The sequence below is a fragment of the Acomys minous genome (assembly GCF_964271855.1).
Source record: "Acomys minous genome assembly, chromosome: 13".
NCBI classification, from domain to species: domain Eukaryota; kingdom Metazoa; phylum Chordata; class Mammalia; order Rodentia; family Muridae; genus Acomys; species Acomys minous.
The window spans coordinates 19,773,349-19,799,086 of record NC_140495.1 but is presented as its reverse complement, the minus strand read 5'-3'; the positions used below and the strand labels follow the sequence as shown (position 1 = coordinate 19,799,086).

General features: G+C 46.2%; 2 protein-coding genes across 3 annotated transcripts in view; one reads left to right on the top strand and one right to left on the bottom strand.

Annotated features, from left to right (window-relative positions):
* The window catches only part of LOC311581303 (inhibitor of carbonic anhydrase), a 47,327-nt gene extending 25,157 nt beyond the window's left edge, over window positions 1–22,170 (bottom strand). The window contains exons 1-6 of one of the 2 annotated variants that reach the window (XM_084753413.1): window positions 22,070–22,170; window positions 6,857–7,029; window positions 5,247–5,355; window positions 3,280–3,441; window positions 1,801–1,948; window positions 344–399 (exon numbers count right to left, since the gene is read on the bottom strand). In XM_084753413.1, coding sequence (XP_084609539.1) covers window positions 344–399; window positions 1,801–1,948; window positions 3,280–3,441; window positions 5,247–5,355; window positions 6,857–6,940 — 559 coding nt within the window. In that variant the 5' untranslated portion in view covers window positions 6,941–7,029; window positions 22,070–22,170. Of the gene's footprint in view, window positions 1–343; window positions 400–1,800; window positions 1,949–3,279; window positions 3,442–5,246; window positions 5,356–6,856; window positions 7,030–10,641; window positions 10,775–22,069 lie in introns of those variants that run through there. The other variant, XM_084753412.1, reaches the window with a different exon arrangement.
* A 243-nt stretch (window positions 22,171–22,413) lies between these two features.
* TOPBP1 (DNA topoisomerase II binding protein 1) overlaps window positions 22,414–25,738 on the top strand; it is a 46,947-nt gene continuing 43,622 nt past the window's right edge. The window contains exons 1-3 of the mRNA XM_084753540.1: window positions 22,414–22,614; window positions 23,329–23,419; window positions 25,311–25,445. Of these exons, the coding sequence (XP_084609666.1) occupies window positions 22,583–22,614; window positions 23,329–23,419; window positions 25,311–25,445 (258 nt within the window). The 5' untranslated portion in view covers window positions 22,414–22,582. The remainder of the gene's footprint in view (window positions 22,615–23,328; window positions 23,420–25,310; window positions 25,446–25,738) is intronic.

The window sequence follows — 25,738 nt, the reverse complement described above, 5'->3', positions numbered from 1 at the left end:
TTCATTAGTTGGTAAGCAGCAGATAAGAGTCCGAAAAATTGTGCTCACTACTAGATTTTCAGAGGCATCTGCAGGTTGGTGAAAAGGGCAGGGGAGGGGAGGGGGAGGTGCAGGTCTCTGATGTGGGCATGGTCAGCAGGAGACAGGTGTGCACTGAGAACAAAGGGGGCCCTAAGCAATGTAAAAACGGTGGGAACACTTTCATAAAATCTCTTTGGAGGCATCACCATCTCCATACCAATATTCTCTAGAATTTTACAAAAACAAACAAACAAACAAACAAAGCAACCCTTTAGAGACAAGAGCTGGGGACCACTTTACTTTTTGCTCCACTCGCACTTACCAAACAGTGTCAGGTGCTTCATGAAGCTCACATCCCCTGCACCATCCTGCAGACATCTGCAAACAGGACAGCCAAGGTCAGGCACTCCATGTGGGAACACACCTCACCTGGCTCTTGTACAAATGCCCCTTTGGATCTGCCGAGGCTTTGCTCGTAGCTTCTTGGGCATCCATCTACCTTACATGAGGCCTTTGAACCTCACAGCTTAGCTGACACCTAAAGCAGGCAGGAGGCCTGGAAAATGACTCCGCAGACAGTTCCAGAGAAGGGTGATGAAGCTATCAGGACCCCCCCACCCCCCTCCACACACACCTTCCTCTGAGAGAGCAGCTCAAAGCAGCTGGTTTGCTTTCAGCTTTTTAAAAGTCAGAAGCTAGCCTCAAAACCCAGCTAGTCCTGCTTCGGTTTGAGCGGTCACTTTCCTCTCTTACAGAGAGAGAGGGCATGTAAAGACAGAGACAAATACCAAAAGTGGTTAGCTGGGAGGTTCCTGAGGCTCATATCTGCAAACCCCAGTGTCCAGAGATCAGTCTGCCCGTTTGGCATCTCTGTTACCATGAAGAAGAGCAAGCCATGGCCCCAGCTTTGGGGAGACAGTAAGGTTTCCCACAAAGAAGATTGTTCGTCAGGATGATTAGGAGCAGGGGGGGAGGCTAAGGGAGGGATTCTGGGCCCTGATGGTCATGCCCTCTGGTTGCTATGGGAGGGACTCTGGGCCCTGATGGTCATGCCCTCTGGTTGCTATGGGAGGGACTCTGGGCCCTGATGGTCATGCCCTCTGGTTGCTAGGGGTATGTCCTGTTCAATCCTGTGTCTTTGTCTCTCTGTGATGGCTGATATTGGCTGTCAACCAGACTGGATGATATAAGATAGGGGAGAAGCCTGTGGTCCCTACCTGTGATGGGGTTTCCAGGTTAATGAAGGCCCACCCTAGATGTGGGTAGCACTGATCTATGCTGACTAAAAAGGAGAAAGTGAGCAGAGCAGCAGCACCCCACACCCCTCCACGTGACCAGCTAGCTCACGCTCCCTCAGCCAAGCCTTCCTCATCATGACGGACTGTATCCTCCCAAACTGTGAGCCAAAATAAACTCTTCCGGAAGTTGTCTCTTGTTCAGTCACAGTAATGAGAAAAGTAACTAAGGGGCTGGAGAGATGGCTCAGCTGTTAAGAGCACTGGGTGGTCTTCCAGAGGACCCAGGTTCAATTCTCAGCACCCACATGGCCGCTCACAACTGTCCATAATTTCAGTTCCCAGGGATCTGATGCCCTCACATTGACATACTTATAGGCAAAACACAAATGCACCCAATTTAATTATTTGTATAAAATATTCATAAAGATGATCTTAATAAATTAAAAATAAATAATTTAAAATAAGTAAATACTTTTTTTAAAAAAAAAATAGAAAAGCAGCTAATAGACTCCCTAGTTTCAGAGCAAGGGTTTTCACTTACTTGAACGCTCCAGAGTCACCGAAGTATGGTTCACGGGAGGAGCAGGCACACTTGTCTGTCCCCTTCCCCGCACACAGTTGGCACAGGCTGGGAAATGCCTTTCTATCCGCACAGGGGACACAGCTGCTGGAGAAGAACGTGGCGGCTGCTGCTCAACACAGAGACATGGACCACAGGGTGTGAGCTGGCTAAAGCCTTCAGATTATGCATGTTTGTTAGCAAGTGCCCTATGGGAGAGTCTAAGTGTGTGGACATCTCCCAGGACTGCTCGTAGGACATGAAGAGTATGTGCTGGGCCTCTGCCATAGGGAGCAGACAGTGTCCACGCCACTGGATGGATGGCCAGGGCCCTGTGTGTTTGAGAATCACACTATGTGGGCCCAGGGCTTGAGCCTGTGAAAATGCTTCCTTGGCTTGTCTACTGCAGGGTGTGAGAACTGCTGGCCCACGTGGAAACAAGATGTGACCAGTGCCATGCACCCTGTTAATTTACCAACACCAGAGCTAGGCAGAACACGAAAGAAGGCAGGAACCCTTGCAGACCAGTCACCACCCAGTAGCCTTTTCTCACTGCACGAGTCCAGCCCACTTCAACCCTTCTGTACACAAGGTCTATGATGCCTCATGGGATCTCCTTGGGTGGGTGTGGGGGGTGGGGGGTGGGGGGGCACGATTGGTAGCTAGTTATATTTCTGGGGGCCCAGAGACCTTCCTGGGAGGCTTGGAGGGAGGTGACCTTCCTCGGGGGCTTTCAAAGAGACCCCTTGCCAAGACAAACTGCTGTGATTCCTGCAAAGGGGAGACTGACAGCTCAGAGAAACAGAAGCACCTCCACTGAGAGAAGACTCCCCAGCGCCTGTGTGATGCTGCACACACTCTTACTCCATCTTGGAGAGCATAAAACACACATTTGTCAGTGACCAAGTGGTGGGTAACATGCATTATCAACTCAACTAGATTTGGAATCACCGTGGGAACGTACATGCGGGTGTGTCTATGAGGCTGTTTCCAAAAACTTTAAAGAGGGAAGATTTAACCTGAGCATGGGTGTGTCACCGTTGATGGGATGGGAAAGGGAGAGAGAGAGAGAGAGAGAGAGAGAGAGAGAGAGAGAGAGAGAGAGACAGACAGACAGACAGACAGACAGACAGACAGAGACAGAGAGACAGAGACACACAGAGAGGCAGAGAGAGAGACAGACAGACAGAAAGAGACACACATACACACAGAGACAAAGACACAGAGAACTGAGCACTAGCAATGCCTCGAGCTCCTGCTGCCATGGCTTTCCCACCACACTGGACTGTTTGTTCAGACTGTAAGCTTAAATAAGCCCTTCCTTCCTGAAGTTGACTTCGTTGGGTGCTTTTCACAGCAGGAAGAAAAATGACTGACCTCTTTGTGTAACCCAAACACAATCCATTTAGACCACTCAGCACAGGGGCCCCACTTGACAACGCCCAGCTCCAGCTGCCTCACCTGTTGCCAGAGAGCCAGAAGGAAGCAGTAGGCTGAGGGGCACATACCACCCAGCAGACCAGCCCAGGCCGGAGTGGCAGGACTTCTTGCCCTGCAGCTGGTTCAGTTGGAAGCCAGATCCTTTCTTCACCACAGCCACAGCATAATAGTGGGTTTTCGGATCTGTGGTGGAGCAGAGAGAAAGAGAAATGCATCGTTGCAACTGACCTTCCAGGGCATGCACAATGTAGACCATCAGAGGATCCTGGGCCCTGCACCACCCACTAACAAGAAGGGCAGAAAGAGAAAAACAAAAAAAACAAAACATGCCTTTATCTGATGGGAGAGAAGTGATTGTTTTCAAGGCACTGAATTAATATTATAGATGCTCCCTGACTTACAAGATAGATTTGTGAGTGTTTGCTTAATGGTAGGTGCAAAAGCCAGTAGCGTCCTTTGGATTTTTTTATTTGGTCTTTCAAATGCATTATGAGGCTGAGCAGTGGTGGTGCACGCCTTTAATCCTGGCACTTGGGAGGCAGAGGCAGGCAGATGTCTGTGAGTTCGAGGCCAGCCTGGTCTACAAAGTGAGTCTAGGACAGCCAAGGCTACACAGAGAAACCCTGTCTCAGAAGCCAATATATATATATATGAATAAAATTAAAAATGCATTTTGATCCCCTCTTCTGAAGCTAGGCAGAGACAGCAAGCTGTGGTGTGTAGTCAGCCATGAGATCACAACAAACACTGGTCCACAGCACTGTGCTGCTAAGCGAAGACGCTTGCCAGACCAGCTGTATTGGAAGCATCTGGCCTTATAATATCTTTTGTTCCTAATGAGTTTGACCAGGTCCATTGTAGGCTAGGACCTCTAGAGTCATCCTGCGGGGCTTTTCCTGCCAGTCACTCTCAGCCTGCAGAGCTAGCGGCCTGAACCGTCCATTACAGGACTTGTGGGTGTTCTGGGGACCACAAGCTTTAGTTCCCAGTCGCTGTACTGTTGCTGCTTCTATGTGGACTCCCCCCGCCCCCCGTGTTTCTGGTTCTTACAGCTCACTGACAAAGTGAAAGCGTGAGAGATGAGAATGTCTCCAGAACATAACAGGAGCCTGCAAGCTGGAGTCAGGCTGTGCTGAACTCTGCTCCCACACACTGACGGAAGTAATGAACAGGGCTAGGAAAGAGAGACTTCTCCCCTCACTTGCTCTCCAAGAGCTTCCCTTCACTCTAGACACAGACCTGTGCTGCACAGGACCTGCAAGACACAGCCTAAGAAAGAGCCTTGTGGGTCCTCAGAAAAGCTCTGTCACTTACACAACCCTAGTGGATAACTCTCCTCTCAGGATGCAACCATCCCACAGACTACAGAAGCAAGGATACATCCATCAGGATTCATAAAAGCCACAGCTCCCTGTGGAGAAATATCCTAGCCCTTGAGGGCCAGTGAACAACACTGTCAACCCAGAGAGCTCCAGAGACTTGCTTTCCTGTTAGTGTGTTGACTCATTTTTCACTGTCAACTTGGCTATATTTGAAATCGCCTAGGAGATGCACCTCCTCGTGTCATCGAGGGAGTTTCCGGAGAGGTGTAAGTGAGAAGGAATGACGTGGGTAGCATCATTCCACAGCCTGGGATGAATAGAAGTGAGAAGAAAGTGGCCTGAGCATCAGTTCCTCTCTCTCTCTCTCTCTCTCTCTCTCTCTCTCTCTCTCTCTCTCTCTCTCTCTCTCTCTCTCTGCTTCCTGACGACAGACGCAATGTGACCAGCGGCCTCCTGCTCCTTTGGCAGTGCCCTTCCCACGGTGGTTGGTGGACTGGAGCCTTTCAGACCGTGAGCCAAGATAAACCTTTCCCTCCTTAAGTTTCTCTTGCCAGATGTTTTGTCACCGCAATGAGAAAAGTAGCCAACACACTCAGTAAAGTCCCTGCCAACCCCAGCAGCCACCACTGTCACACCAGCGATCCTAGGCCCCCAGGGAGAACACACCATCTTTCGATCCGTAGTATTCTGCCATAATAGGTTTCAGGCTGTCGTGGGGCAGGCCAGCCTCAGCCATCAAAGCTCCATCAACAGTCACAGCATCGACTTTGTTGGCCTGAAAGACAAGAGGCCAGATGTGAACGAAACCCATCACCCCTGGCGAAGACTCTACTGTGTCCTGCTAGGGACTCTGGCTCCATAGACTCTTCCCAGCTCAGTCTCCTTCACCTCATCCCTGTCTGCTCCATGAGGCTGTTGAGGCAGCAAAAAGCTACCACTGGATGCATGCCGTTTTGTTTTCCTCCTCAGCCCTTAGCCTTGTCCTTGAAATGCAAGGTCTGTGAAGGTGTGGGACACCCCTGTGTTTTGTTGCCTTGGTAATCTCAGCACATACATGAGCACCTAGAGGGGGCAGGTGTCCATATGTGTCTGCTGAGTGAGTCCACGACCTGCAGAATACTTCCACACATGAGAACACAGGCTGTATCTTCCACGTCTGGGTTTCAGAGATCTGTCCACCACGGGTTCCTTCTCCCCTGCAGGAAGCAGCAACTTCCCAGCCCCTCTGAGATGAAGTTGGGTCATTTCCTACCCACAATGCAAGTCATTCTTTCTATTCCTCAGTAATTGACATTCTCTTTTTTCAGCACTGGGGAATGAACTTAGGGCTTTGTGTATCTAGACAACTAACTGCTCTATCACTGCGTAATATTTCCTCTTTTACTTTTTGTTTTGTTTTGGTTTTTCGAGACAGGGTTTCTCTGTGTAGCCTTGGCTGTCCTAGACTCACATTGTAGACCAGGCTGGCCTCGAACTCAAAGGGATCCACCTGCCTCTGCCTCCCGAGGGCTGGGATTAAAGGCATGTGCTGCCACCACCACCTGGCTCCTCTTTTACTTTTCAAATGTTTGAGATGGAGCCTAATTAAGTTGCCCACACTGGACTCCAACTCGCTCTACAGCCTGAGCAATCCTCAAACTCACAACCTCTCCTAGCTCAGCCTCCCAATTCACTGCACTCCAGGCCTGTGCTACCACTGCTATGTTAAAAAAACAAAAACAAAAACAAAAAAACACACACCAGGCAGTGGTAGCTCACACATTTAATCCTAGCACTTGAGAGGCAGAGCAGGCAGATCTCTGTGAGTTTGAGACCAGCCTGGTCTACAGAGTGAGTTCCAAGACAGCCAGGGCTACACAGAGAAACCCTGCTCTAAAAACAACAACAACAACAACAAAAAAAACCAAAGACCAAAAACTAAAAACAAAACAAAGTAACAAAAAACGTCTTGTACTTAAAAATTAAACCCCACAAGGTATGGTGGTCCACACCTTGAGTCCCAGCACTCAGGAGACAGGAACTCTGTGAGCTCTGGGCAAGCCTGGTCTACATAGTTTCTTGTTTACCTCTGTATCTTCACAGATTATCTTGCTGCAATATTAGATTTTGCTGTGTCATAGATATGTAGCTAAGGTCGAACCCTGTATTAGTTGTTCGGTTAAGATTATTTTTGCTACCAGGAAGTGCTGAGCAGCTAGCTGCCTTCTTCACTGCACTGCAAAGCACAGGAAAAGAAAAGCGCAAACTTTCTTCTCTTTCAGGCAGCAGTGACTTACCAAGATGTCCATGATGCACTCAGGGTAAGAGGTTTTCATCACACAGGTAACAGATGGGCCGTCTGCAGGAAGGACCTTTTTCATATTGTCATGGAAACTGGAACACTTAGCGGCCTCGTGGTCTGATACAACACACCACCGTACAGTCTTCTCAGGAACAGCCAGGCATAGCCCTAGGAGAGAGGGACCAGCAGAGCTCACCTTCCTCTGCTGACAGAAGGGATCAAATAGGAGACTAGAAGCCAACTAAGGGGGCTGGACCAGTGGCTCAGAGAGATGACATGTGGTGAGGTCTGCATCCAACTCTTACAGAGAACTCAAGTGCAATCCCCAGTCTCTGTGTCAGACAGCTTACAACCTCCATTAACTCCAGCCCTAGGGGAGCTGGCACCCTCTTCTGGACTCTCTGTGAATCATGTGCAAAATTTCCCCAACACAATGTGTGTGTGTGTAATGAAAACTAATATTTTAATGCTAAAAATAGAACCTAATCCACAAACTGAATTATCTGTATTCCTTGAGGGAATTCTTAAGGCACTCTCTTTCTCCATATATTCCCCCCAAAATGCATATTTAAAATATATATTTAAAGTCCCCCAAAAGGGGCTGGAGATATGGCTCAGTGGTTAAGAGCACTGGTTGCTCTTCTAGAGGTCCTGAGTTCAATTCCCAGGAACCATATGGTGGCTCACACCCATTTCTAATAGGATCTGATGCTGTCTTTGGTCATGTAGGCACAGTAGATAGAGCACTTATATACATAAATATACATGAATAAATAAAAATGTTTAAGGGGCTGGAGAGATGGCTCTGTGGTTAAGAGCACTGACTGCTGGCTTCAAACTCATAGAGATCCACCTGCCTCTGCCTTCCCAGTGGTGAGATTAAAGGCCTGTACCACCAACCTGGCCACACCTGTTCTTGCAGAGGACCCCATGTGTGTGAGCCCAGACACAACACACATCACAGTGTGAGTACTTATGACCCCATGTGTGTGAGCCCACACAAGACACACATCACAGTGTGAGTACTTATGACCCCGTGTGTGTGAGCCCACACAAGACACACATCACAGTGTGAGTACCTATGACCCCGTGTGTGTGAGCCTAGACACAACACGCATTACTGTGGTTGAGGTGGGGTTGGTTGCGAAGGGATGAGGGGCAATTTGGCTAAGTTAGAAATGTGCTTTCTCGTGATCACAGTGGCAGTTACATTAGCTGAGCTGTATCTCCCTTTAATGAATGTAGTTTATCGTGTGTAAATGGCATGTCAGTAATGTAGGGGAACATTGCTGAGCCACTTCCAGCCTCAGAACAAGGCTGCTTTGGCTTCAAAGACACTTCTGCCTTTGAACAGGACTACTGTCACATAACAAAGACGTCATCATAACAAGCCCTAGCTAAAGGTGATAGGTGTCACTTTGGGACTCATAGGTGTGTGGAGCCATATGACCATTATAGCACGGCCAAGCTGCTGATAGCCACAACAAGTCGCAACTGCCACTATTCCAGGGCACTGTGACATTGAAATGCTACTTGTCTACCTATAGAAGCGCTCGTGTGCATGCGCATACACACAGACACACACATATACACAGACACATATACACAAGACACATATATACACACAGACACACATAGACACAGAGACACACAGGCACACAGACATACACAGACACACAGAAACACACAGATACATAGATACACACAGACATACACACAGACACATCCAGACACACACACACACACACACACACACACACACACACACACACACATAAACACAGACACACACAGCTTCTTAGAAAGCTTCTGTGCAAACAGTTTCTCCTGGTTGTACCATAGTGCAGCTGGTAGTTCTACTTCTGCACTCCGCTTTCTTCTGTCTTTGGTGAACTCATTCACAGGCTGTGTATCACGAGCCTGTCATCATTTTCCTGCCTTGACAACTAGAAATATCTTAAGAGAGGATGTGCACAAGCAAGCTAAGTGTGAGTGGGGTCTGAAAACAGATGAGGTGGGTCCCAATAGCTTTCCAGAAGTGGCCAGCTGACAAACACAAGAAGAGGCCGTCTGAGCATCCCGTGACTATTTCAGACTAAAGGGAAAGGCTGCTGGTGGCCTCCTACTCACTAGCTGACTGGAGAAAGTTCTTGGACCCCCGACGAGACCATCATTGACTCTTGGATTTTGCAAGGCTTAGGATATGTGTCCCTTCTGTTATGTTTCCTGTTAATGTACTTTGGCTATTTTTGTTTGTTTGGGTGGTTGGCTGGTTGCTTGGTTGGTTGGTTTGGTTTGTTTGGTTGTTGGTTTTTGTTACTTGCCACAAGTGTTCTTATCAGACTGGAAGACTGAGGAACATAGGTCCCAGAATCCAGCCTGGTCTTGTAGCCTGGAGAAAAGTCATGAAGGAAGGAGGCCCAGAGGGCCAGCTCTAGTCTCTAATATGCAAGCACCGCAGCCTGTTAGGAAAATGAACTCTTGGCAAGTGTCTGACTTTGCCAGAGACGAGGCAAGAAAAACAAAGAGCAAGGGCTCAGTTCAGGAGAATTCTAAAAGTGACTAGACAGCTGCTTTCTGAGAGAGTGCTGCAGGTAGCCATGCTGGGCAAAGGAGGCAGGCACACTCTCCTCCTCTCTCTCTCCTCCATGCCTGGCTCTGGACAGACAGACAGACAGACAGACAGACAGACAGACAGACAGACAGACACACACATACACACACACACACACACACACACACACACACACACACACACACACACACACCCGCAGCTTCAGACCAGACAAAGCTAAGGGGAGGAAGACCCAGGCATGGTTGAGGCAGCGGGTCAGGGGAGGGTTCTTTGCCATGCACCAGACCTTCCCTGGAAGAAAGACCCCATTTTCCCAACCCAAGAATGAGCCTCCTGCGTTTGTTGATGTGTTTAGAACTCTGCCCGCCTCTAGCCACATTCTCTCTTTTTGTGTGTGTTTGTTGGGCAAATACATCTTTTTTAAAAAATTAATATTATGTGGATGCCACGTGTGGAGGTCAGAGGACAGCGTTCAGGGGTTGGTTCCCTCCTTCTACCATATGGGTCCTGGGGGTCACAGGTTGTCGGATCATAGTATTAGTGCCTTTACCTGCCACACCATTAAACCAAGTTGTTTGTTTGTTTCTCTCTGTCTCTCTCTGTCTCTGTCTCTCTCTGTCTCTGTCTCTCTCTGTCTCTGTCTCTCTCTGTCTCTCTCTCTCTGTCTCTCTCTCTCTCTCTCTCTCTCTCTCTCTCTCTCTGTGTGTGTGTGTGTGTGTGTGTGTGTGTGTGTGTGTTGGTCTCTCTCTCTCTCTCAAAATAGTACATCCAGACCTCAGTTTCCCTTCCCTCCCCTCCTCCCAGTATTCTTGCCCCTCCCCCACTCCTCCATTTCCCTTAAAAGGGCAGGCCTCCCAGGGCGATCAACCAAACGTGGCCTATCAAGCTGAAATAAGACCAGGTACCTCCTCTCGTATCCAGGCTGGACTAGTCAACCCAGTGGGAGGAAAAGGGTCTCAAAAGCAGATAAGAGAGTCAGAGACAGTCCACAATGACACCAACTTAGAGAGGGCAAAGCAAGGGGGGCGGGTTACAGCATTGCATGGCAGGTGGATTCCAATCCAGAGCGATTGCTTCTCCCTGGGATCATAGTTTGTCCAGCCACAGCATTGGGTCCCTGAGGTGGCTGGCCAGCTACTGACACCTGGTCCCCTCCCCAGAGAATCAGGAGGGTCAGCCCCCTGCCTGGCTCTCCCCACACTCACCTAGGGTCCCTGCACATAGCAGGGCACAGAAGACCAGCCTCATTCTCAGCTGTGGGAATGTGTCCCGGTCGCACTCCTCCAGTCGAGGTGCACTTTACCCAGGAGGCAGAGGTTTGACTGACAAGTCTGCCTACTGGGAAAGGTTTTTCAGCCCTAGTCCGGGCTGCTCGCCACCGCCACACCCTTTATCCCTTCATTATCTGGCCAAGCAGATACCCAGGCTGCTGGAGACTGCTAGCCCTGGGTGCGGGAACAGAATACCAACAGCTCAGGGGCTGAGATCAACAATTAATAAACGGGACCTCATGAAACTGAAAAGGTTCTGTGCCACGGACCATGCCAGCCAGGTATGGGGGTGGGGGGGGTCCCTGGGATGAGAGTCCTCAAAGACTAGGTGGGTAAGGATTCAGCGGTGACATAGAGACAAACACAGAGGCAGTTTGAATCTGAGTATATTTTGTAGCTCTTAAGTAAGGATTTTTATACATAGTGAAACAAGTATTACAGCTCTTAGATATATTCAATGAGGTAATCACGAATAGAACACAGAAGGTTTGTGCAGTGAAGCAATCACAGCATCGTTGTTATTTGGCACAGGAAAGGACAACATTATCCATGGCGAATGGCATTATTCCAAGAGCAGGTTAAAAATTCTTATGGTCAGTAGTATCTAACCTATATTTCTGTGAATCTTCAGGGTGTGATTTCAAACTATTTCAATTTCATATTTAAGGTCTCTTAACCATACACCAAAGCCCACTTCCGACAACACACGTATAACCATGGGATATTTTGTTGTTGGGAAAGTTTTTATCAATTATAATACTATTTTATAATTTCATAAATGATTTATAAAATGAAGCGCTGGTTCTCCCAGAGATAAGGCCACAGCTAATAACTCCATCTCAAGGGATGGTCTCTTATCCAATTTCTCATTAAAAATCTCAGCCTAGGCTATCATGAACATCTCATAGATAAAATAAAATAAAATAAAATAAAATAGATTAATTGCCATAAAAATTATAGCTCAATATTTTTTTCTCCAGCCAAGAGTTCCACAACTGGTTCCAGGAGATCTCCTTCCTTTGAAGTTAACGCCTCAGTCTGTAGAACTTGTCACACAGAATCTACTAGAGTTAGTGTGACACTTCTGCAAGGCAAAGGACACTGTCAATAGGACAAAATGGCAGCCTACAGACTGGGAAGAGCTCTTCACCAACCTTACATCTGACGTAGGACTTTTAAGAAGGGTATGGTATGCTGGCCGTGGTGGCGGCAGGCTGATCTCTGAGTTTGAGGCCAGCCTTGTTTACAAATCAAATCCAGGACAGCCAGGTCTACACAGAGAAACCCTGCCTCAGAAACAACAACCCCCACCCCCCACGCACACACACAAAGCTACTGAGACAAAGTCACTTGTCTTATTATCTTGTAACTGGTATTTAGTTTTGGGTACTGGGGATGTTATCCAGAGCCTTGCACTTCCTAGGCACTTGCTCTGCCACTGAGATATATCTTTAGTCCCCCACCCCCACCTTTTATTTTATTATTATTTATGCATATTCTGCCTGCGTGTGAGCCAGCAGGCCAGAAGAGGGCACCAGATCTCATCGTAGATGGTTGTGAGCCACCATGTGGTTGCTGGGAATTGAACTCAGGACCTTTGGAAGAACAGACAATGCTCTTAACCTCTGGGCCATCTCTCCAGCCCCTTAATTTATTTTTTAATTATTTTATTTTGTTTTGTTTTAACACAGGGTCTGACTAAGTTGCCCAAGCTGGCCTAGAACTTACAACCCTCCTGCCTCAGCCTACTGAGTACTTGAGCTCACAGGTTTGCACCACGAAACCTGGTAAATGACATTTTGAATGTGTGACAAACCCTTATTGTAACACCTTTTCCCATTGTTGACACTGGTAACTTGTGTTTACTCCTTTTCTTTGATTAATTTTGCTGAGGTTTTACCTTTTTTATTAATTTAACAAAACACATGAACTGGGGTTGGAGAGACGGCTCAGTGGTTAAGAGTACTTTACTACCCTTTTGAGGACCCAGATTTGGTTCCAGCACTCATATCAAACACTCTCAACTGCCTGAACTCTAGGTCTAGGGAAACCAGTCTGTCTTCCAGCCCCCCCCCCCCCACCCCCACCCCCACCCCCCCCCCCCCCCGGCCAGGCATTACCTGCACTCACAGTGTACATACACCTAAATAGGCACATGCACATAACATGTAAACACAAATAAAATAAATATTTAAATTATATCTCACACACAACTTTGGTGTTGTTGATTTTTTTTTCCGTACAAATTTTATCATTTCATTGATTTCTGCCCCCCCCCCTTTTTTTTTCCAAAGCAAGGTTTCTCTGTATAACAGCCCTTGCTATCCTGGACTTGCTTTGTAGACCAGGTGGCCTCAAACACACAGAGATCCACCTGCCTCTGTCTCCTAAGTGCTGGGATTAAAGGTGTGTTTCCCACCATGCCCCCACCTCCTCCTCCTCCTCCTTCTTCTTTGAGACAGGGTTTCTCTGTGTAACAGCTCTAGTTGTCTTAGAACTTGCTCTGTAGTTCAGGCTGGCCTCGAATTCATGTAGATACGCCTGCCTCTGCCTCCCAAGTGCCACCACCTACTATGCCCTTCTTTTTTATTTTGGTTTTTCGAGACAGGGTTTCTCTGTGTAGCCCTAGCTGTCCTGGACTCACCTTGTAGGCCAGGCTGGCCTCGAACTCACAGCGATCTGCCTGCCTCTGTCTCCCAAGTGCTGGGATTAAAGGCATGCGCCACCACCGCCCAGCCTCACCATGGCCTTCTTAAAGTTCTTTTTTGTTTTGTTTTGTTTTTGTTTTCTAGATAGATCTTCTTTATATAGAGTTGACTGTCCTGAAACCAGCTCTGTAGACCAGGCTGTCCTCGAACTCGGAAATCCCATTGCCTCTGCCTCCCCGAGTGCCGGGATTAAAGGCATGCTTCACCACCGCCTGGATTTCTGCTTTCTTGACTATCTTTGGGTTTTATCTTTTCTCTAGTTTAGTTGTTGTGTTGTATTTTTTGAGACATGGTCTTTCCATGCACTCAGTCTGGCCTGAAACTTTCTGTTCTGATTGAACCCTGCTCTGAAGAAGAAATCCTCAACATTCTAATCCTGGATTGGAATATAGTGACTGGTTACAATGCTTGATATAGGACCCAAACACTTATCAAACAGATGAATAAATGAACATAAATGTCCCAAAACTAGGTTGAGCAGTCTCTTCTGCAAACTTGTAAGCAAAAAACACACAGGGCCTGGGGTGACTGGTCCTCCTAGAGTTAATGATCCACCTAAAGCTAACACATCCCAAATCCATAAGGGCCAAAGTACCTGCTGACGACTGAAACATGCTCTGAAAATGTCTGGCTCATATAGCAAAGAAAGGACACCCAAAGTGCTAACGTCATCTCGTGGGCTCAGGCAGTCAGATACCAGATGGATGGTGAGAAAAACTGAACACAGTGGCTCATGTCTGCAATTACAGCCCTTGGGAGGCAGGAGAACCAGGAGTTCAAAGGCAGCCTTGGCTACATAGTAAGTTTGAGGTCAGCCCGGGCTACATGAGACTCTTAAATAAATAAATAGCAAACACAAACCAAATCAAACCAAAGCAAAATCCAGACGGTTAAAAGAAGAAACCGTTTTGAAGACTTTGTGCCAATGGTTCTCTTTGGAAAACTGTAGATTTGGGCATGTGTTGCTATTGTGCACGGGACATTAGGCTAAGTGTTTTTTCCTAATGTTAATTTGTGATACGCTTATAAGTAGTATTTGACTATTTTTGCACTCAGGAAGAAAGGGTGGCAGAGAGGTTAAGCAATGTGTCCAAAGTCCAATGAGCAGTATGTCAAAGGGAGCACCTGCTTCCAGGGTTCATGTGTTTTGGGCATGTTTTGTGGTCTTGGGCATTTCTCCCAGGAGCAATACACCCAAATCCTAACCCTAAAGGGAATCCATTTCCCAAGCTCCTGAGGAATACTGGCTCTTACCTAACCTCCAGAAAGCCTTCTATGGTCCAGCTTGAGTTAAGCCAAGATTGCCATTTCTGAGCAAATGCCCTCCCTGAATAGCACCCAGTTCAGAATAGGTTCCGCTGGCCCCGGTTGCTGCAAGACTTGCCAAAGCTTCAGTGGCTTAGGGGAGCAGTTGACGTTGTCCTCATGTGTAGCTCAGCTGACAGCCATAGTGGTGATTTATGGGGGTGGAATCATTTCAGTCAACAAGAGAGCTAGACTCAGAAGTCTGACTTTAAAAAAAAAAGTGTGTGTGTGTGTGTGTGTGGACAATTTGTGAAAGTTGGTTCCCTTCTTCCAATATACAAGTCTTGGGTCAGGCTTGGCAACAGTGCCCTTACCTATTGAGCCATCTCGCTAGTCCCAGCTCTTCCATTTTTAACATGCAGTTTTTAAGAATCATCAGTATGCTGACATCTAAATGGATATCTAGAATAAGGGGAGATGGTGCAAGAGCTTTTTGTGGAGTTAGAAATGATAAACATGATGCTTATCTGTGTCCTATTGGCCTTATGGATGACCTTGACTTAGATCAGTAATTCTCAACCTGTGGTCGGGACCCCTTTGGGAGTCAAACAACTCTTTCATAGGGGTCACATATCAAATATTCTGTATATTGACATAGAGATTTTTAATTCAGAACATAGCTGCTCTGGCAAGAGATCACATCCAAAGACCTTCCAAGACTGTGTGATATGCCTTTAATCCCAGGAGACAGAGGCAAGCAGATCTATGAATTCAAGGGCAGCCTGGTATAGAGCAAGTTTCAGATAAAGAAATGCTTAGGTCCAGGAGTGGTAGTACATGCCTTTAAGCCCAACACTCAGGAGGCAGAAGCATGCAGATCTCTGAGTTCTAGCCAATTCTGTTTAGTTAGTTCATTTGAGTCAGTGAGTTGAGAGGCAGTGCAGTGGAGTTGAGTTTGTGGAATTCAGAGGCAGTTTTACCAGGAGAGTTTTACAGAGACAGGTTGAAGAGAGAACAAGCTAGACATAGGTGAAGACAGAATGAGCCAGAGAATGAAAAGGAGCCAGGAGATTAGAACAGATTGTTAGTCTGAGGGCAAGCAGAGCAATTCAGTCAGAAGCTGGGAGAAGCCAGTTTCAATCAGTCAGCTAAGAGAGGAGTTTGAGACAGAACAGCTGGGTTGAGCCAGCCAACCAGAGAGTTCAGAAAGAGCTAGAAAGAGTGATCTTATTCAGCAATAAGTTTCAGAAGCTGGAAAATTCTAGGCCTAGATTAGATTGTATAGAGGCTAGAAGCTTCCAGGACTAGGCCTAGGTTAGCACAGAGGCAATAAGCCTTGGATATAACAATTGCATCAGTAAAATAAAAGATACTTTGACATATCAGATATTTACATTATGATTCATAAGAGTAGCAAAATTACAGTTATAAAATAACAATGAAATAATTTTATGATTGGGGTCACTACAACATAAGGAACTGTATTAAGGGTTGCAGCATTAGGAAGGTTGAGAACCACTGACTTAGAAGTAAAGTGGATTCATATTTCCTAATATCATCCAAAAATCCCTGCTGTGGTGGTCTTCCTTTCTCTCCAATTTCCTTTTGTAGCCATACTGCATTCTTTAGAACTGAAATCCCTGGCTGGCAATCTCTTTCCAGCTCAGCACAATTGTCATTGAACAGAAGCAGCTCATTCCTTCCTCTGCATTGAAGAGAGAACAAGCTAGACATAGGTGAAGACAGAATGAGCTCTTGTAAGATGCAGGATGTTCATGAAACTTAAGAGGCTCAAAAATGTCCAAAACTCACAGGCCCCTCCACAGGAGAATATAAGCAGTCAGCAATTGCTGGGGAGGAAGAGGCTCCTTGTCGCTTCCTGCAAGTTGGACAGTGAGCTCCAGTGTGTTCATGAGTCATCACAACGATGGGCTGGGCCTTCAGTGGTACAACTGCTTTTGAGTCAACTGTGTTTATGCAAATAAGCCCAAGTTTACCAAATTAACTTGGGTACATTGATTTCTTCGGTTGCCCCTTTCTAGGGTGAATAGACTTTTCCCCCTCTTTTTCACATTTCTCCAGGAAGAGAACATGAAAGGAGCAGATGTCTTGGCTAGAAGCTGTTTTAGTTCAGGTTCTACCCACCCCGCCTCTCAAAAAACAAAACCTTAAAAATAAGACAAAACAAACAAACAAAATAATGCTCTCATATAAGCCCAGGCTGCCTTTAAACTCACTGTATAGTCCACGATGACACTAAATTTCTGCTCCTCCCACCTCTACCTCTAAGTGTAGACTTCCACCACCTCAAAGGTTTAAGTAGTACTTTGGGTTTCATCTGGGTTCCACGCATGCTAGCTAGGTAAGCATCCTACCAATTGGCTTATATTCATTCCCAGCCTCCAAACATACTGTTATATAAGAGGTTTGTTTGTTTGGCTGGCTGGTTTTTGTTTTGTTTTGTTTTAATTTGTTTGGAGACAGGGTTTCTCTGTGTAGCACTGGCTGTCCTGGAACTTACTCTATAGACCAGGCTTGCTTTGAACTCAGAGATGTGCCTGCATCTTTCTCTCAATTGCTGGGATTAAAGGCATGCACCGCCACAAGATTTTTCTAATGCTTAATTTGATAAAAGGCTTTTTTTTTTTGGAAGGGGTGGGTTCGAGACAGCGTTTCCTCTGTGTAGCCTTGACTGTCCTGGACTTACTTGTAGACCAGATTGGCCTTGAACGCAAAGAGATCTGCCTGCCTCTGCCTTCCAAATGCTGGGATTAAAGGTGTGTGCCTCCATGCCTGGCAAGTAAAGGTTTTTAAAAAAAAAAAAATGAGAAATGAGAGCTGGGCATGGTGGTGCCCCAGCACTGGGGAGGCAGAGGCAGGCGGATCACTGTGAGTTCGAGGCCAGCCTGGTCTACAAAGTGAGTCCAGGACAAGACTAACACAGAGAGACCCTGTCTCAAAAAACCAAAAAAAAAAAAAAAAAAAAGGAAATGAGACAGGAAGAGTAAAGGCATCCAAACAATGTGTTACCAAGTCAGTTACCTCTGTCAAGATTGAGGTTTAATTCCACTGGGAAAACTTTAGGACCCAGAATAATACGCAATCCCACCCACGGGGCACACCAATGAAGGTTTTTATGCCCCTTCCTGTCAGTTATCTTTCGTGGGCCATATATCCTCTAGACACCTGCTTTGTTATAGAGGCAGCACATCGGACTACTCAGGCCAGCGAGCACCTTTATGCAAAGAAAACGCTCGTTGATTGGTAGACATTTCCAGAGGTGTGTAAGAGGAATGTGTGTTCTGAATGAGAAGTGTGCCCTCCATACACACACCATAGCCTTGGGCATTTGAACAATTGGTCCCCAGTTGGTGGTTTGGGTTATGTGATGTTATCATTTAGGGAAAGAGAACTTCAATTGAGAAAATGTCTTCACCAGATTCATCAGTGGTCCATGGTTTTGATTGATGATTGATGTGGGAGGGCCCAGCTCAATGTGAGTGGTATCACCCCTGGGATGGTGGTGGTTCTGGATGCTTCAAGAAAACAGGCTGAGCAAGCCAAGAAGAGCAAGACAGTAGGCAGTACCTCTTCATGGCCTCTGCATTAATTCCTGCCGTCAGGTGCCTGCCTTGACTTCTTGCCCCGATTTCCCTGAATGATGGGTTACAAGCTGTACTATTAAATAAAGTTTTCTTCTCTAAGTTCATTTATTTATTTATTTATTTTGGTCACGGTGTTTTATCACAAAAATAGAAGCCCTAAAACGGTGGTGCTATTGGGGGAGGTTTAAGTGGTGTGCTGTTGAGGATCAGATCAAGGAGTCTTTGCCTGAGGCTCTGATGTACTGAGAAGGAAGAAGCTTGGCAGACCCAGTAATGGTCTGGGGCCAGGCTTTGGGGGGGGGGGCAGAAATCTGTGGCTTCAGTTCCTGGGAACCCAACTCTTGCCACAATATGGGACCACGGTTATTAGCCACGGCCGCTGTGTGCTGGGTCTGCAATGTTCTTGAGATGTGCTCCTCTTGTGCAACACTGTTTTATTTACCTTTCTGTTGACTCTGTTCCTTCTAATGACAGTTTCTGCTGGCTTTGTGCCCTTCCTTCCCTGGAAATAATATATGTAAGACGCTTTCCTTTTTAGTAAGCTTGCTTGTCATAAGACATAGCCCGTGTGAGACCTCATGGCCCCATATTTTCTGTCTTCTTATCTAATGAACGGCCATCTCCCACGTAGGACCCTGTCACTGAAGAATGTCCTGCTTGTCCAGGTTGGTGCAGTCATGCTTGGACAAAGTATGTCACTCGGGGTTGGACTTTAAGAATAAAAAGACAGCCGGGCATGGTGGGGCACACACCTTTAATCCCAGCACTTGAGAGGCAAAGGCAGGCGGATTGCTGTGAGTTGGAGGCCAGCCTGGTCTACAAAGTGAGTCCAGGACAGCCAGGGCTACACAGAGAAACTCCATCTCAAACAAACAAACAAACAACAAAAGTAAATAAATAAATAAGGATAAAAAGACTTGCCTACTTGCAGTTTGTTGTCTTGTGTTTGTAGTGCAAGAGGTGAGTTCTCAGCTGTCAGCTGCCATGCTGTCCCTATCGCTATGGACTCTAAACCTCTGGAACCATAAGCTCAAATGAACTCTCACTCTTTTAAGTCGCCTTATTTCTGATGTCCACCCCCGCCCCCCCCATGGAGGAAGTATGGATCAGTCATGGTGGATCACCATTGTACTCCAAGCACTTACAAGGCTGAGATAGGAGGAACAGCATGGGGTGAAGGCCAGCCTGGGCTACATAATGAGTTCCAACCCAGCATGGCTATGGAACGAGACTGTATCACAGAAAACAAACAAACCCACCACAGTTAAAAGAAAACAGATGATGATAGTGGTTATGGTACGGGTGGAAGGTCAAGGGTTTTCTCCACGGTCTCTACAGAATCCAGAAATACAGAGATTAAAGCCATTGTTTCTGGGACGGGGATATACCTCACTTGATGGTGTCTACTCAACCCAGAAGAGGCCCATCCTCTTTCACCAAATCTTTCCTACATACATAGGTTGTGGTGATCGTTACTCAAAAACAAACAAACAAACAAACAAACAAACATCCTATATTTTTGGCTTTTAATATTTGTATGTATTTATCTATTGCAAAGAAGCCATTCTTTTCTGAGTGTGTCTCCTTATAAGACCCACTTAACACAGGCGGGGGCAATCCACACGGTGGTGGTGCTGACATTCTACTCTGAAGCCGCCTCCCTGGAGCTCACACAATCTGTAGGCTGTGTTCTACTTCCCAGCTAGCTGAAGCTACCGGTTTAAGTAGATGTTAGCCGAGGGAGGGAGGAATGGGAAGATACAAGGAATGGAATAACAATTGAGATGTAATATGAGTAAATTAATAAAATTTTAAAAAAGAAAAAAAAAATAAATAGATGTTAGCCACTGAAAGTTAGCTCCGTAGCTATTCAGGCTGTTTGCTAAGTCCACTTGCATTTATACATATTCAGTTTGAACACTGGGAGGTCTTTTTTTTTTTCTCTGTCTTTTATAGATGTATCAAATTTTAAAAAAAATTTATTTAGGTATCTTTTTAAAAATATTTTTATTAATTTATTCATATTACATCTCAATTATTATTTAGGTATCTTATGTATGAGTGCTCTGTTTTCATTTGCACCTGTACACCAGAAGAGGTCATTGGATCTCAAAATAGATGGTTGTGAGCTACCATATGGTCACTGGGAATTAAATTCTGGACCTCTGGAAGAGCAACCAGTGCTCTTAACTGCTGAGCCATCTCTCCATTCCCAAAATACTGGGAACTTAAACATAAAACCCTGTAAGTAAAATAAGCACTTCAGCGATCTGTATTTAATTTTCTTGTGTTATGTGTATGAGTATGTACTCAAAAGGGCATGCGTGGATGGAGGCCAAAAGTCAACTTCAGGCATCTTTGTCTACTGCTGTCTGATTTTTTGAGACAAGTGTCCTGGTTGGTTTGTCAACTTGACACAAACTAGTTATCTGAGTAAAAGGAATCTCAACTAAGAAAATGCCTCCACCAGATTGCCTGTAGACAGGGAAGAAGGGTAAATTTCCTGATTAATGATTAATGTGGGAGGGCCCACCCCTGGGCAGGTGGTCCTAGGTGGTCTAAGAAAGCAGGTTGAGCAAGTCACGGGAAGTAAGCCTGGGTGTCTTGTCACCCTCTGCTTCAGTTCCTGCCCTGCCTTTCCTCAGTCGTTGGTGTACTTACAGATACGATGGCTGCTTCAGGACAGAAGTGCATTTTTAACTGTGAACTGTGGCTTCTTTTTCTCAGCTCTAATAATTTATTTGAGGCACTGCAGGGTCTCATGTGCCCCAGGATACCTCCTGCTTAGCTAGAACACACCCAGTTTTATGTGGTGCTGGGCTATATAAAGCCCAGGGACTTGTATATGCCAGGCAAGTGCTCTACCAACCACGCTACACCCTCAGCCCTTTAATTCTAAGTATTTCCTTTCTCCTCCCTACTGGGTTATTTACCTCCAAGCTTGTCTTATTAGTTGCCATTCATCTTCATTAATAATAATAAATAATAATAATAACAATAATAATAACAACAATAATAATACCTTTAAAACAGGATCATTAGAATCACTGTAGTGACCAGCAACCCTGAATACACTGTATTTTAGAGTTTGGGTCAGATGTGATGGTACACTTTTAATCCCAGCACTCTTGGAGGCAGAGGCAGCCTGCTATACATAGTGAGTTCAAGGACAGCCAGGGCTATGTAGAGGCCCTGTCTCAAAGAGAGAGAGGGAAGGTGGGGAGGAAGGGAGGGAAGAAGAGGGGGGAGGAGGAGCTGGGGGTGGCTAATAATTCAACATTTTATCAGTAATTTAGTCTTAGAAATTTTAAGAGGTAACATAATAAAGGGGTTTTGGTTAGAACCTAAAAGGTTTTTGTTTTGTTTTTTTCGAGACAGGGTTTCTCTGTGTAGCCTTCCTTGGCTGTCCTAGACTTGCTTTGTAGACCAGCGGATCTACAAAACCAGCGGATCCTCGAACTCAGTGACCCGCCTGCCTCTTCCTCCAGCGTGCTGGCATTAAAGGCATGCACCATCACGCTCGGCACGTGATTGTATTCTTATGGAGGAGAGAAACTCACCCAGTCAGGGGAGTCTGAAAGCCCTTGACCTATTCTTTTTTTGTTTTTCGTTTGTTTCGAGTCATGGTTTCTCTGTGTAGCCTTGGCTGGCCTGTACTTGCTTTGTAGACGAGGCTGGTCTCGAAAGCAGAGGCGTGCCTCTGCTTCCCGGAGTGGCGGGATTATAGGCATGCGCCACCGCACCTGGCTCCTTAAGATAATCATATAATTCTCCCAAATACAAGTTACATGATAACAAACATACCCCACGGCCTTCATTTGAACACTTCTAAACTGGAGAGACTGCTATTAGCTTCACGGAGTATTTTCTCGTGCACTGCCCCGCACAGCGGGGGAGAATTCGCCACAAGACACCCCCCCCCCCCGCCCCCGCTCCACCCATGGCCTTATTTCTGCAAGTTCTGGACTTTCGCTGATTGGTCTATCTGCCTGAAGCCCCTGGCCCCGCAACCGTGAGCTCCCGCCAAGCCAAGCCCGCAAGAAACACAAAGCAAAGGGCGCAGAGCTTTTCCGGAAAGAGGGCACCAGGAACGCCCACTTCCGACTGTTCCACTTCCCATCCCAGGCCCTGATGACGCCACTTCCTCCGGAAAAGGTGTTTCGCCTTCTCTGTTGGCGCGAAAGTCGGTTCCCGACCTTGGCGCTTCCGGGTTCTGCAGCGTTAGCTTGGGGCAGGGGGCGCCGCCGGGGGCGGGGGCTGCGCGCCCCGCTGGCGCCCGAGTCCAGTCGCTGTCCTGCGGGCCGCGCGCACCCCGACATGATGCCCGTGGGCCTTAGGGCTCCACCGAGGTAAGTGAGAGCCAGCTCGTCCCGGCTGGATGCGCACCCGGAGTCTCTTGCGGCCTTCGGGGCCCTAGTAACCGGCGGGTGGGCCTCAGACATCGTGGGAAGCCGCGCCTTGGGCGTTCCAGGAGCCCACCCTTTCTTTCCCTGGGAGCTGGGGACAATCGCGTGGGCCTTTCGGGCGAGCGTGCATGGCCTTGCATAGTGGCTGCTTGCTTTTAAAGTCGGGTGGCTTAGAAGCTGCGGTGGGTACCAGCAGCCGAAGCCGCCCTCTGTTGCCTTTAAGCACCCAGCAAGTGACTGACTGAGGGGCCCAAGCCAAGGGCCTTAGGGTATTCAATCAGGGACGTCAGTTTTGTTCTCAGATTTGCAAGGATCCGCGTTGCCCAATCCCCCCCCCCCCCCCCCGCCACCTTTTCTTCGACTTTGCCCACGTTCTGGGGTCTTTTGTAAACATCTTGGATGAATTCATGAACAGAACCAGCAGTCTATTTCTTAGGCACTCTTGCCTATGTATATATATATAAAAGTAGTTGATTTGCACGCCTGTAATCCCAACACTAGGGAGGCAGAGGCGGCAGCTAGGCTGATCTTTGATTTTTGAAGCCAGCCTAGTCTACAGCTAGGGCTTGTCCCCAAAAGAATTATTTTTTAAAAATTTGAACATTCAATTCCCTACCTAATTTATTTTTATTCTTATTGACTGCCTTATTCTCACAGTTCAGCTATGTCCAGAAATGGCCAAGAACCGTTTTTTGTGAAGTTTTTAAAGTCTTCAAACAATTCGGAACGTTTTTTTAAAGCTCTTGAGGTAAGACTAATTGGATATGTCTCATTTGATTCTTGAGCTCATTTTCGTGTTCTAAATGTCTTTGATTTGTTGGGAGTTTTATGTCTTATAATAATTAGGTATTTTAATGGAATTTTGCTACTGCATGTGCATAATACAGATGGATCATTGTTATATACTTTTTAGTTAATGTAAGTATACCATTATGTATTTTGGGGGGATTGAAATCTATTATGACAATTAAATGTTGACCTATAGTTCTCTTTCTCATCTATTTTATCTCCCCCTCCCGTGTGTGTGTGTGTGTGTGTGTGTGTGTGTGTGTGTGTGTGTGTAAGCGGGGGAATGACAAGAGATCCATGTCAGGTGTTTTCTAATGTCAGTCTTCACTCTATTTTTTTTGAAGTTCACTGGAACTGCCTGACTAGCAAGTCCTATAAGCCGTCTAGTCTTACCCTTCCCAGTGCTGAGATTTCAGGATCACTGTAAGGCAGAGGGTGGCTTTTTTTTTTTTAATGCATTTATTGACTGAGTCAGTTTCCCAGTTTTCTGACTTGGAATTCTTGACAGTTGTTTCGTCTACTAACCCCATCAATCCTTTGAGCAGTGAAAAATTTTGAGTCACAGTGTAATAGTTTTTATATATCTCCACAATACACACACACACACACACACACACACACACACACACACACACGGTATAGTATGAGGTGATGAGTGTGATTTTCAAGCGTTGCCATTTAGACCCTAGTGATATCCTTGTAGCTTGGGCATCTATTAGAAATGCAGAGTCTTGGGACCCCAGCATACACTTGACAATTAGAATCTGCATTTTAAGCAAAACCCCCAGGGCATATTCAGGTTTGAAAAGCAGTTAGCTGTTACAGGTTTTCAAAGTTCACTCTCTCAGCAACCATGATCTGATACATCTTCCTCTAGCATAATACTTAGGGTACATCAATGATCAGAATAAGTAAATATCTCTCCTGCTTCAGCATACATTCAACAAGAGATAGATAGTAACCCAATGATAAGCAAGAAACTCTATAGTATGGGGAACCAGGGGAAAAGTTGAGACTTGAGTGTCACTGTGTAGCCCAGGCTGATCTGGAACTCTGTCCTCATGCCTCAGCCTCCTGAATGCTGAGATTACAGATGTGTGTCACCACACCTGGTGTCTATGTAACATGTTATAAGGGGTCAAGTACTATGACAAGATGGAAATAATGTAAGGATTGCCAGATTATGTTTGTTGGGGGAGACAGAAATGGAAAGGTTACAACTGAGTGTGATGGGGTAGGTTGAAGGGCAAACACCTTTACCTGATGAGCCATCTAACAGACTCAAAACATTCATTCTTACAGGGGAGAAATAAAAATACGCATATTTAAAATAACCAGTGTTCTTTTCCTTTATCTGACATATTCAATAGATAGAGGAAGTGCATTTTAGAAAGTACCGTGGAGTGTTGCTTAGTTGTAGAGCTTTTGTATAGTGCGCATAAAGCCCTGGTTTTGGTTCCCAGTGCTGTAAAGCAAACCCACTATGGCCAAGAAAAGTGACTCCAGGAATTGGCATTTAAGCAGACTTTTATTAAAGAATCATGCCTGGTGAAAACCTCAGAGAAGAGTATTCACTGTAGCAGGCCCCAAATCAGACCCTCTAAGTCTGAGTGTGGTAGAAAATGAGAGAGTTCTGAGCAGAAAGTAACATGACCTGAATTTTGCGTGGGGTGGGGCATAGCGTATGCATGTGCATATATGTGTTCATGTGGATGTTGGGGGTTAATGTCTTGTATAGTCTGGAGTTAGCCCTCCACAGTATTTTTTGAGATGGGTTTCTCGCTGCTTTTGAGAGCTGGTAGGACTTAAATTTAGGGAACTAGTTTCTCTTCTTTGTTTTTTTCTTTCAGTCAATAAAGGAATTACAACCAGAAGACTACCTTCAGATTATTACAGAAGAGGAAGCGTTGAAGATAAAGGAGAATGACAAATCGCTTTATATCTGCGACCAGTTCAGTGGTGCTGTTTTTGATCACCTTAAACAGGTTTGTTGTTTCTGAGATGCTTCTTTGGTGGTAGGTTTTACTTCTTCCTTTTTTATTTGTGTGTGTGTGTGTTTAAGGTCTTGTGCTTTGTGAATTCCTTATTATCCTGAGTACTGTGAGTGCCTTTGTGATTCTTTGGCTGCTTTATTGGCTGGAGCATTGTTTAAAGAGCATCTTGAATGTTTCTCAGTTGTTATAAGAGTATTCCATTAAGATTACCTTTCTTGCCAGGCGTGGTGGTGGATCACTGTGAGTTTGAGGCCAGCGGGTCTACATAGTGAGTCCAGGGCAGC